We start from the raw sequence: 12,936 nt of genomic DNA, 5'->3' as shown, positions 1-12,936 counted from the left end.
AGAATTGTACCCTTTAGTTTATATTGTCTCACATTTTGGTAGGAAAAATATCACTTCACACTTCCCTGCATTAAATTTCATCTGCCAAGTGCCCACCCATTTGACCAGCCTGTCTGTTGCCTTGAAGCCTATCACTATCCTCCTCAGTTCCCAGTACTTCCAAGTCTTTCATCTGCAAATTTTAAAATTGTGCATTGATAAAGAAATGGTCCTAGTACCAACCCTTGTTGAACTCCACTGGATATCTTCCTCCAGCCTGAAAAACAACCACTAATCTGTTTCCTGTTACTCAGTCAACTTCATATCAATGCTATCGCTGACCTTTTTATTCTATGGGTGTCAACTTTGTTGGCAAGCCTAATATGTGACACTTTATTTATTTTTGGAAGTCCATATAGACCACATCAACTGTGTTACCCTCATCACCCTCTCTCTTACCTCATCAAAAAAACTCATTCAAGTTGTTTTACCCCAATATGCCTTTAACAAATCTGTGCTGGCTTCCCTGGATTAATCCACATTTGTCCAAGCAACTGTTAATTTTGTCCAGGATTATCTTTTCTAAAAACTTTCCAACCATCAAAGTTAAACTAATTGCCCTATGGTTGCTCCATTTAACCTCACACTCTTTTTTTGAAGCATGTTGTAACATTTGCAATTCTCAAGCCTTCACTACCCCTGTAGCTAAGAGGATTGGAAAATTACAGCCAGTATCTCTGCAATTTCCACCCTTAGTTCTTTTAGCATCCTGGGATGCATCTGACCCAGTCCTGGTGACTTATCAACTTTAAGTACAACCTCCTCTGTATCAATTTTTAGCCAATCCTGTACCATGTACCTCCTGAATCACTATGACTCTGGCAGCATCTTTCTTTTAAAGACAGATGCAAAGTACTCACTCAGCACCTCAGCTATACCCTCTGCTTCCATACCTAGATCCCCTTTTTGGTCCCTAATGGCACCTCTATTCTTTCCTATTTGTAACCAAATAGATTCTGTGCTTGATGCCTCTAGGCCATCCTTTCCCTCCAGCAATGCGATATTCACTTCAGTCATTGCAACCACCCCTTCTCCTTTTGTTCCATCTCTATCTTTCCTGAACCCTTTTATTCCGACACTAGTACTGCCTTTTTTTAAGCCAGGTTTCCTTTATCGCCACAACATCATATTTCCTTGTGGCTATTTGCACCTGGAACTCATCCACCTTATTTACCAGGCTTTGTGCATTTACATACATGCAAAATAAACCTGAATTAGATCTACCTGTATTTGCTCTCAGTTTGACCCCAAATAATATCTAAGTATTTATAATTCTAATGTTATCTGTCTCTCTCAATCTTTTGTGCACCTTGTTCTCCTTTCTAATGCTACATTGTAGTTCCCATCCCCATGCCTAATTAATTTAAAGCTTCGTCCACAGCACTGGCAAACTGCATCATGAGGACATTGCTCCTGGGCCTGTTGATGTGCAACATCAGATCTGTACAAGTCCCACTTCCCCCAGAACTGGTCACAGTATCACAGGAGGGTGGGCTGAAGATTCCTGGGTCATCTTTCCAGCCATGCATTCATCTGCACTATCCTCCTATTTCTATACTCACTGGTATGTGGCACCAGGAGTAATGCAGTGATTGCGACCTTTGAAGTCTTGCTTCTTAGTCTCTTTCCTAGCTTCCTAAAATCTGCCTGCAGGACCTTGTCTCCCTCTCTACCTGTGTTGTTGGTACTGCTATGGACTACAACCCCACCACTCCCCCAACCTCAAAGTTCTGCAGCGTAGTGAAATTGTGGATGCTGGGAAGCAATACACCATCCTCAAATTGCATCCATGGTTGCAGAAGCACCTGTCTGTTCCCTTACCTAGAGAATCCCCTATCACTATTGCTTTCCCAACCTTTTTTCTAATGATGCCAGCTGCTGCTCAAACTCTGAAACTCAGAGCTTGAATCCTTCCAGCTGATGACACTCCCTGCACATGTGGTTGTTCAGGAGAAACATCCTGGAGTTCACACAAGCTACAGGATGTGTATTCGATGGGACTGTGCTGCCCTACCATGCTTCTATTTATTAAACTATCTACTAAATTAAGTGAAATAAACTTCAGACTTAAATAAACCCTCATCAAATAGCTGCTTCCCATGTGCTGAAGTCACTATTTTTATAGGGAGATTAATTTAAATGTTTTTACTTGATTCTTATTTATCTATTTACCTATTTTTCCTTTCCACTAGGGTCCTGGCCCAAGCCTGTTTCAGGTGGAGCCCATCCCAACAGTACAGTTCCTTCCTGTCCCAATGCTGGTGCCAATGTCCCATGAAATGGAACCCCTCTTTCCCATAGCACTCCTTCAGCCACATGTTCACTTATCTAATCTAATCTATTTATCTCTACATCAGTTTGCATGTGGTTAGGTAATAATCCAGAGATTATAATCTTTGAGGACCTATTCTTTAATTTTGCTTCCAATTCCTAGTAGTCGGGCAGGGTCTCTTGCCTACTATTCCCTATGTCGTGGACCTAACCCCACTAGATCCTCTCCCTCCTCCACTATCCTTTCAAGTCTGTTTGAGATGTTCTTCAATCTGGCTGCAGGTAGGCAACATAACATGTGGGACCTTCGATCCTGCTCACAGAGGATGTTTATTTGTCTTCCTAATTTTTTAACCACATGTAACTACCACATTACACTTCCCTCCTTTTGGGCAACCACCTGCTCCATGATCCCAGGGCCTGTATTCTGGCTGTTCTTCCAACAGTCTTTATATTTGTTCTGTGTGAGGACAATGATATCATAACTGTTGATGTGGATCAGTTTCTTTGGATTCTTGTTTTCTATTTTATCCCTTGCATTTCTTGGATTCCCCTTAACTGTACGCTACCAGTCACACCAACCCCTTACTGAGCCTGTACCTCTCTACAAGGTATGATCAAAGTCTGGAGCAAAGTGTCCAGATACTGCACCCCCTCCATTCTGTCAGGGCGCTCCCAATTTACATTACACCTCAAAGACTGTGAGCAGGAGAGATTTGGGATGAAAACATCTGCAAATGTGTTCATTCTGGACAGTATCACTGTCCACAAACTCTCACATACTGCAGTCCAGGCATATAGCCTGTTTTGCCAAATCTTAGTCTAGATTATTTGTATCCACTTTTTAGTTTGTTTTCTTTTTCTCGTGCATTAACTTGCATTAAGCGCTAAAACATTAGACAACACTTCTACATATGTCCTGCTTCGAGCTTACAGGAAACAAGAAGTGTTGCAAGCAAAAAAGCAGTATCTCCTTTGCCATTGGTACTGAATTCCCATTTGCACCAAATTCCTAACTTTAGCGTTCTGTGCAGACCACTCTTTCCTGATCCTGCCTGGAACTTTTACCCTCATGCCTCACAATTCACTTCTATGTTCTGGCTATTTTCATCCCAGAAAGACTATTTACATTAAAGTGTAAATTATTGTAGCATTGATTTGACTAGTTTACCTAATAAATTTTTGAAGTAAACTGACAATCAGTTAACAAAAATGAGCTTCATCCCAGATTAGGAAATAAACCATTTCTCTGCTTTCCTCTATTACCATTTGCATATGCTAGTACACCTCTCCTGTTTCACCCCTCACTAATAGAGGTGTATTGGTATTCTTTGCTTAGAAAAGAACTTTTACCTACCTTTTCTCTATAGATACACTGTCCCTCTTCCCACAAAGAAATTCAGATCTTGATCACTATCAAGCTGTGTGAATTGCTTGTTTTTGTAGGTGTTTATATTAACTGTTTTTCTATTAATTATTAATTAAGATAATTGTTTTTATTAAGGGGTCAGCTTTTTATGTTTAAAATATTTTATGGCATTTGTTATTGTTACAATCAGTCAGACCCAGATAATCCAAGTAGGAGAGCCTGTTATGCTGAGCCTCATTCATTTTGCTGTATTGGTACCTGCTTTATACGGTTATGTCCAGTAACCTGAGAGCTCTGGAGAAACTTAAAGTGGTTTTCTATTCAAATTTTCAAATATTGGTTTCATTATGTTGCACACTTAGAAAACTGAACAAAATGAGTCTTAGATCAGCATTGTCGAGGGTTAAGTATTCTGGTATTTAAAGTAAGAGGCAATGTGCAATTTGTTTCAGTGAGATACATGAAATACTGGGTCTTAAAAGTGTTTTACTTTTTATGTGGTGATTGCACATGAAACTTTTGGATTTCTGCCAGCCATTGTTTTCATCTGTTATTGCCAAGCACTTTTGCCTATCTTTTCCAATTATCATCCTTCTGAAGGCCCTAACCCATGCTAAAATATGATTTGATTGTCACGCATAACTATCCCTTGTGTCACCAAAGTAGCCATTCCTCATGGCAGCCTAGATGGTGAATGTTAGCTGGCTATTCGACAGTTGATGTCAATCCTCTGTTCAACCAACATCCACCCACATGCACTGCTAGCATAGGTCACTATATAAACTCATTAAAATTGTTCCTTGAAATAAAGAAGACTTAGTATTAGATGCAAAACACACATAAATATATCAGTGCTTTGCACAATTACTTTTGAAAGTGTGTGACAGTTATATAGGTAAAATAGTGCATTGTAATGACTGCACTTCCTATTGAACACACTACACATGTCTTGTGCAAATGAATTTTTTGTGAGGGCTCTGGAAGTATGTTTTATGCAACTCATTTTCCTGCTCAGATGTATATCTTGCATTTTAAAGGAATTAAAAGCAATGTATTAATACAAATTTTCCTCCCAAAATAGGAGAAGCAATCTGTCAAAGGTGCCGAAGAGCAAAGCTCCCCTCAAAGAGAGAGAAAACCCAAGCGTCCACACACTCCAGCAGAAAATCCCTCTAAGCGAAGGCATCTTGATTCAGGTATATAAAAATAATCTCGGCTTTACATTTTTTTTCTTTTTGGGGTCTGTTTTTAATTAAAAACATTGTAAGAATCTAAGCCTGCAAATACCAATAAGAGAATTTCTTGTGTTTTAAATGCCTTTAGAGGAGAAAACTGCAGTAGAAGAAAAAGATATGCCCAGACCTTTTTCAGAAGCTGTACCAGCTCAAGTACAAGATGAAGAAAGACCAACACAATCTCGAGGCAAAATTACTACAAAGCTTGAAGAAAAAACAAGGTAATTTTATGCTCTAAAGCTATCATAATTTAAAAGATGTACACTTCAGAAAGGGAAAAATCCAATTAATGTATCCCTCCATTGACATCCATTTCTAATGTATCAATTTTTTATATAAGGGGGAACTGTTAAAAGCAACACTTAATACTTTGTACAATTGCAAATACATTTACTTCAAAATGTAGCTTCTGAATGACATGGAGAGACTGGTCTACATTACTAATTCATAGTCTGTCACTTGGAGCTGCTTTAATGAATTGAGGGACATTTAATAGGTTAGCGAAGTTTCACTTGGCTTTTACAGTAGAAAGAAGAAACTTGTATCTATGCATTGCTGAGGCACCCAAAACTCATCAAATGCTCTGTAAACAGGCGCTACAAATTATAAATGAATGAATTGACCATATGATCTATTTCTGGTGGTCTTACTTGAGAGAAGAATGTTGACCAGGGCACCAGGAAAGGTCTTGTTTGCCTTCTAGTAGCATCTTTTACATGCGGCTGAAAATGCAGACATTGTCTTGGTTTAATGCATTATCTGAAATATGCACCTGCAGCATTGCAGCACACAAACTGCACAGAATTATGTTTAAATCCTGCAGTGACTTTTGTGCCTAGAGATTTCTGTTTTAGATTATAGTACTACCAACTCCTTATGCAACTTTAATATTTTCCAGGGATCAGAGGCTTTTTTTAATGAATTTTCATGTACCAGTATATAGTTAATCCATTTTGGGCTTAGTTGCATAAGTGACCTTCAGTAAGGTGAGTACCTTGTTGGAAATAACTGATTACATAGTAATGAAGGAATTAGTTGTCCATGTTACTGCTTGAATTTTAACAGTAACATCAAGTAAAAATGTTATGACCAAACCTTCCATCATACCTGACCTTCAGAATCTTAACTACAAAAGGACAGACTACTCACAAGTTCAGTACATAGAGTTCTGATATTTTATCCATTTTGTAGAAGCCAGACATCTGATTTGAACACTCAGAATAAACCAACCACTCGTGCAGCCAAAAGAATAAGCAGCCCTGAGCATTTGCCAGTAGCTGAACGAGAACGGCGTTCATCAGTTTCAGCAAAAGAGAAACTAACTTCTGATACAAAGTCTGGGAAAACTCCAACAACCATGTCTGTTACAAGGTAAAGCCTCAAAGCAAATGTTAATTTTATCATGATTGTCTATCCCTCTTGTTGAAAATTAGTGCATATTTAATTAACTTTCTGTTGAGACATTTCAATTGGTCCCAGCAACCTATCTCCAGCAAAGCTACATCATATTTCATTTTGCCATTTACTGATTTTTGGGAGAGAATTTGGTTTAAATTTATTGTTACAAGAATTTATAACTGTTAACTAGGCTATCTTGATTTTGTCACCAATTTTAACAAATATACTTGTATACCATAAGCTGACGTGTAAAATTAATTGTTTTGTTTGAGTGATATTTGTCAAATAAATTTGCAGTTAACAAGCAAGTTAAAGCTTATGACAACCCTGTAAGGTGCCAAATTCAATATATAGCTTTCTGAGCATATTTTGGGGAGAGGGAGCTAATGCAGATGCAAAAAAGAAAGCAGAAAAGTTACTGAGATGCTGGACTTCATCAGAGCAGGTAATGGATATGAAAACAATGAAGTGCCTCTACATTTATACAGAGTATAAGCCAAACTTCTTTTGGGTATGAATATCCATCTTAAGAACGTGCTGGTCTTTGAGAAAGCTCTGATGGTAGAAATTATAAACTTGGGTTATTTTCTGGAGCTGAGGCGATTAAGGATGATCTGTTCAAGTTATTTGATCAAGGAAGTTGGTAGGACTTGTAGGATGCAACTCCTCCTTGTACTAGCATGCAAGTACAGCGCACAATTAGGAAAGCCAATGTATGTTGGCCTTTATTGCAAAGGGATTGGAGTCCAATAATAAGAAGTCTTGCTACAATTGTACAGGGCTTTGGTGAGACTATGCCTAGAGTGCAATGCACAGCTTGGTCTCTATATCTAAGGAATGATATACTTGCATTGGAGGCTGTTCACTAGATTGGTTCCTGAGATGAGAGGGTTATCCTATAATGAGAGGATGTGTAAATTGGGCATGTATTTTCGATTTTGGAAGAATGAGAGTTGGTCTCACTGAAACACAAGATTCTGAAGGGGCGTGACAGGGTAGACACTGGTTGTTTTCATTGGCTGGGAAATCGAGAACACAGGCGCAGACTCGGGATAAAGAGTCAATCATTTAGGACTGTGATGAGGAGAAATTTCTTCATTCAAAGGGTTGTGAGTCTTTTGGAAGTCTCTGCCCAAATGTTTGTGGATGCTTCATTGTTGAGTATGTTTAAGGTTGAGATAGATTTTTAATCTCTCAGGGAATCAAGGGATATAGGGAGCAAACAAGAAAGTAGAGTTGAGGCAGAAGACTATATTGAATGGCAGAGCAGGTTCGAGGGGCCATATGACCTACTGCTGCTTGTATTTCTTATGTTCTAATGTTCTCTTTAGTAAAGGAATCCAAAAAAAGGGCTTGAGCTCGTAATTGACCAAGTGTTGAAAACAAATTCAGGAAAAATAGTTCTTCTCACGAATTTGCAGGACTATTGAATTCATGGCTCCAGATGGACATACTTGAGATATAAAGGTATTAAAGAATTTTGAGAAAGGACCAGAATTTGGGATTAAAGAGATGTATTGACATAATCTTGGGCCAAATGACCTATCTGTTCCTTGACTTTATTTTGGTTCATTCACGGTATGTGAATGTTGCTGGCATTGCTACCATTTACTGGCCATCCCAGATTGGCTTTAAGAAGGTGGTGATGAGCTATCACCATGAATACAACTAAGTGGCTTGCCAGGACATTTCAGAGGGCATTCAGGAGTTAACCACATTGCTAGGTCTGAGTCACCAGACAGCCTGACCGGATGAGGACGGCAGCTTTCCTTCCCTGAAGAACATTAGTGAACCAGATAGATTTTTACGACGATCCAATAGTTTAAGTGTCACCATTACTAATGGGAGTGTTTTTATTAATTGAACTTTTATTCCCCAGCTGCCATGCTGGGATTTGAACTCCTGTCTCCTGTAACACTTGCTGATATGGTTACTAATTTCACTGTAGTGCACTTTGCTATTGCTACTAACTAGTATCAGGGTGACCTACAACAAATTATATTTTCATCAGATTGACATTGGAAACAATTTTATTCTACAGCTTGTTTTCTGTGGTGTCAAAGCAATCTAAGTCTTTTTACTAGAGACTGAGATTAGCAATTGTCAACTTGTCCAGCAATTTGCAATCAAAGCATGGAGTGTTTTCTATTGAAGTATATTTATGGTAATCTGGTAAAATGTGACAACTTGTATTTATATGGCATTTTTAACATGGTAAAAATTCTCAAGGGGCATCACAGAAGCAATATAAAACAAAATTTGACCACAATGCCACATAGGTGATACAAGGGCAGCTGACCAAAAGCATGATCAGAGAGGCAGGGTTTAAAGAGCATCTTAAAGGAGAAAAGTGAATAGAGGCAGTTTTCTCCAGTTTAAAATAGATTGAGCTAAGGAAAGGCAAGGGTTCTAGTTTTATTTAAAGTACTTAAATAATTTAACATTTTTTACTGTATTTAACTTAAAGTAAGGGGTTTTTTTTCAATTAGAGGCATGGCAGGGCAGCTCAGTCCCGTGTTACATACCACCTGCAACATGTGGGAAGTCCTAGATGCTCCTTGCACTCTGATGAACCACGTGTGCAGGAAGTGCCACCAGCTGCAGCTACTTGAACTCCGGGTTTCAGAGATTGAGCGGCAGCTGGAGGCACTGAGGTGCATCCGCGAGTCTGAGAGTTTTGTAGATAGCACGTTCTTAGACGTCACCCCACAGTTTACGGAAGTGCAGACAGAGAGGGAATGGGCGACCATCAGTCAGAAGAAAGGTGTCAGGCAGGTAGTCAGGAAATCCCTAGGGTGCATCTCGCTCGAGAACCGTTTTTCTGTGTTGGAAAACGGTGAGAGTGACGGTTCCTCTGGGGAGTGCAGCCACCCTCATGGCACTGAGAGTGGCTCAGCTGCACAGTGGGGGAGGAAAAAGAGGGGAAGAGCAATAGTGGTAGGAGACGCGATAGTAAGGGGAAAAGGCAGGCGTTTCTGCGGCCGTAGACGTGACCCAAGATGGTATGTTGCCTTCCTGGTGCCAGGGTCAAGGATGTCACTGTACGGCTACAGGGCATTCTAAAGGGGGAGGGCAAACAGACAGAGATCATGGTACATATTGGTACCAGTGACATACGTAGAAAGAGGGATGAGGTCCTGCAAGTAGAATTTAGGGAGCTAGGAAACACATTAAAAAACAGGACCTCAAAGGTAGTAATCTCTGGATTACTTCTGGTGCCACACGCTAGTGAGTATAGAAATAGGAGTTTAGTCCAGATGAATGCATGGGCTGGAGAGATGGTGCAGGAGGGAGGGCTTTAGATTTCTGGGACATTGGGACTGTTTCTGGGGGCGGTGGGACCTGTACAAGACGGACGGGTTGCAACTGAACCGGAATTGGACCAACATGCTTGCGGGAGGTTTGCTAGTGCTGCTGGGGAGGTTTTAAACTAACTTGGCAGGTAGATGGGATCCTGAGAGGAGGTTCAGCAAGGGAAGATGCACAGCAAAAGTTAGAAGAGAGAGCAACTGAGTCTGGAAGGCATAGAAATTAAAGGCCAGTTAAGGCCACAGGGAGTTTGGCAAGGTTGGATGGTATTTATTTTAATGCAAGGAGTCTGACGAATAAGGCAGATAAGTTGAGGGGACAAATTAACACGTGGAAGTATGATGTCGTTGCTGTCACAGAGACATGGTTGAGAGAGGGGCAGTATTGGCAGCTCAATATTCCAGGATATAGGGTCTTAAGGCGAGGCAGGGAAGGAAGTAAAAGGAAATACTGAGGACTCAAAACAGCGGAAGCCCTAGAAGAGTATAGAATGTGTAGGGGGGAACTTACAAAGGAAATTAGGAGAGCAAAAAGGGGGCATAAAAAAACATTGGCAGGTAAAATAAAGGAAAATCCATAGTTATTTTACAAGCACATTAAGAGTAAGAGGATAACTAGGGAAAGAGTAGGGCCCATTAAGGACCATAGTGGTAATTTGTGTGTGGAGCCAGAAGATGTGGGTAGGATTCTAAATGAATACTTTGTGTCGGTGTTCACAAGTGAGAGGGACGACATGGGTATGGAAATCAGGCAGAAGGACTGTGATATAATTAAAGAAATTAGCATAGAAAGGGAGGAGGTTCTAAATGGTCTGGCAGGCTTAAAAATAGATAAATCCCCAGGCCCAGATGAAATGTATCCCAGGCTGTTGAGTGAGGCAAAGGAGGAGATAGCAGGAGCGCTGGCAAAAATTTTCAATACCTTTCTGGCCACAGGAGAGGTGACACAGAACTGAGGACAGCCAACGTGGTACCGTTATTCAAGAAGGGAGGAAGGGATAAACCAGGGAACTTACAGGCCAGTCAGTCTAACCTCAGTGGTGGAGTAACTATTGGAAGCAATTCTGAGGGACAGAATTAATCTACACTTGGAGAGGCAGGGATTAATCAAGGACAGTCAGCATGGTTTTGTCAAGGGGAGGTAATGTCTGACCAATTTGATTGAATTTTTCGAAGAGATGACCAGGTGTGTAGATGAGGGCAATGCATTTGATATCGTCTACTTGGACTTCAGCAAGGCTTTTGATAAGGTCCCACATGGGAGACTGATAATGAAGGTAAGAGCCTATGGGATCCAAGGCAATTTGGCAAATTGGATCCAGAATTGGCTGAGCAGAGGGTGATGGTTGAGGGGTGTTTTTGTGACTGGATGCCTGTGTCCAGTGGGGTTCCACTGGGATTGGTGTTGGGTCCTTTGCTGTGGTATATATAAGCGATTTAGACTTGAAGGTAGGAGGGTTGATCAATAAGTTTGTGGCTGACATGAAAATTGGTGGGGTGATAAATAGTGAGGAGGATAACCTTAGATTACAGGAGGATATAGATGGGCTGATCAGGTGAGCTGATCAGTGACAAATGGAATTTAATCTGGCTCAGTGTGAGGTGATGGCACTTGGGCCGGACAAGCAAGGCACGGGAATACATGATGAATGGTAGGACCCTGGGAAGTACAGAGGATCAGAGGGACCTTGGTGTGCATGTCCACCGGGCCCTGAAGGTAGCGGGACGGGTAGATAAGGTGGTTAAGAAGGCATATGGGATACTTGCCTTTATTTGCTGAGGCATAGAATATAAGGGCAGGGAGGTTATGCTGGAACTGTATAAAATGCTGGTTAGGCCACAGCTAGAGTATTTCATGCTGTTCTGGAATCTGCATTATAGGAAGGATGTGATTACACTAGAGAGATTGCAGAGGAGATTTACCAGGATGTTGCCTGGGCTGGAGAGTTTTAGTTATGAGGCGAGATTGGATAGACTGGGGTTATTTTCCCTGGAGCTGAGGAGATTGAGGGGGGGGGGACATGATTTGAGGTGAATAAAATTAAGGGGCATAGATAGGGTAGACAGGAAGGAACCTTTCCCCATGGTGGAGGGATCTATAACCAGGGGGAATAGATTTAAGGTAAGGGGCAGGAGGTTTAGAGGGGATGTGAGGAAGAATTCATTCACCCAGAGAGTGGTGGGAACCTGGAACTGAAAGGGTAGAGGCAGAAACCCTCAACATTTAAGAAGTATTTGGATGTGCACTTGCAATGCCACGGCATACAAGGCTATGGGCCTAGTGCTTTAAAATGGGATTAGAATAGTTTGGTATTTGTTTGACCGGCGCAGACTCGATGGGCCGAAGGGCCTTTTTCTGTGCTGTAGACCTCTGACTCTATGAGGCAGAGAGCTATAGGAAGGGTATTCCAGAGTTTGGGGCCTAGGCAGCTGAAGGCGCAGCCACCAATGGTGGAGTGATAAAAATCAAAGATATTCAGGAGGCCAGAATTAGAAGACCACAGATATCTTTGAGGGTGGTGTGGTTGGAGGAAATTAAAGCTAAGGAGGAGCGAAGCCATGGAGGGATATGAAAATTAGAATGAGAATTTTAAAACCAAGGTGCTGCTAAATTGGGAACCAACGTAAACCAGTGCACACAGGGCTGATGAGTGGACAGGACTTGGTACGAGTTAGGAAACAGGCAGCAGAATTTTGGATGACGGATGATCAATTTAGAGTGTGGAAAATGGGAGGTTGACCATGAGTGTATCTGTTTCAGTGGCAAAGTACTTTGTTATTAATTACACATTGTCTAAAATGAGTTTTTGATGTAGGTTACTTAATTTTGGTAATCCTAGAGTTGAAAACTGATTAGGATTTGGCTCAGCATAATCATATTTGGGATTTTCTGCCAGAAGTAATATCTATTGAGTTACAGCTGATACAGCAATGATGGATTCTGGTGTTAGAAGCATGTTACTAACATCCTTTGGAAGGCCCTTCAGGATTTTTAAGCACCTTGCTGATCAATTCACACCTCAGCTTGCATAGCTTCAGAACTGGTTGTCCCCACTTTGCTGTTGCAGGCAACATCTTTCCCCTCTGGGAGCTCACGTGAAAAATACAAATTAGAATGACACAAGGAAATTTGACAGGATGAGTGTCAACTTGATTGAGTGAGAATGAAATTGTGTCCCATCAAAGATTTGGCTGTAAAATCACTGAGGAAAATCTGGATCACATTGTCATGAAGTATAGAAAATTGTGATCAGTCCAATAGAATTCTAAACTGAACATTCAAATCTAAGTCTACAATATCTACTGTATGTCACAG

The 12,936-nt window shown here is 40.9% G+C and overlaps 1 protein-coding gene across 4 annotated transcripts in view; it reads left to right on the top strand.

Annotated features, from left to right (window-relative positions):
- bod1l1 (biorientation of chromosomes in cell division 1-like 1) overlaps positions 1 to 12,936 on the top strand; it is an 80,429-nt gene that overhangs the window by 66,882 nt on the left and 611 nt on the right. For all 4 annotated transcript variants that reach the window (XM_078544902.1, XM_078544888.1, XM_078544891.1 and 1 more), the window contains 3 exons: positions 4,761 to 4,875; positions 5,003 to 5,135; positions 6,106 to 6,285. In XM_078544902.1, the coding sequence (XP_078401028.1) occupies positions 4,761 to 4,875; positions 5,003 to 5,135; positions 6,106 to 6,285 (428 nt within the window). The remainder of the gene's footprint in view (positions 1 to 4,760; positions 4,876 to 5,002; positions 5,136 to 6,105; positions 6,286 to 12,936) is intronic.

This window comes from Cetorhinus maximus, chromosome 1, assembly GCF_964194155.1.
Source record: "Cetorhinus maximus chromosome 1, sCetMax3.hap1.1, whole genome shotgun sequence".
NCBI lineage: Eukaryota > Metazoa > Chordata > Chondrichthyes > Lamniformes > Cetorhinidae > Cetorhinus > Cetorhinus maximus.
Note: the sequence above shows the minus strand (reverse complement) of the source record. Positions and strands in the feature narration are given on the sequence as shown.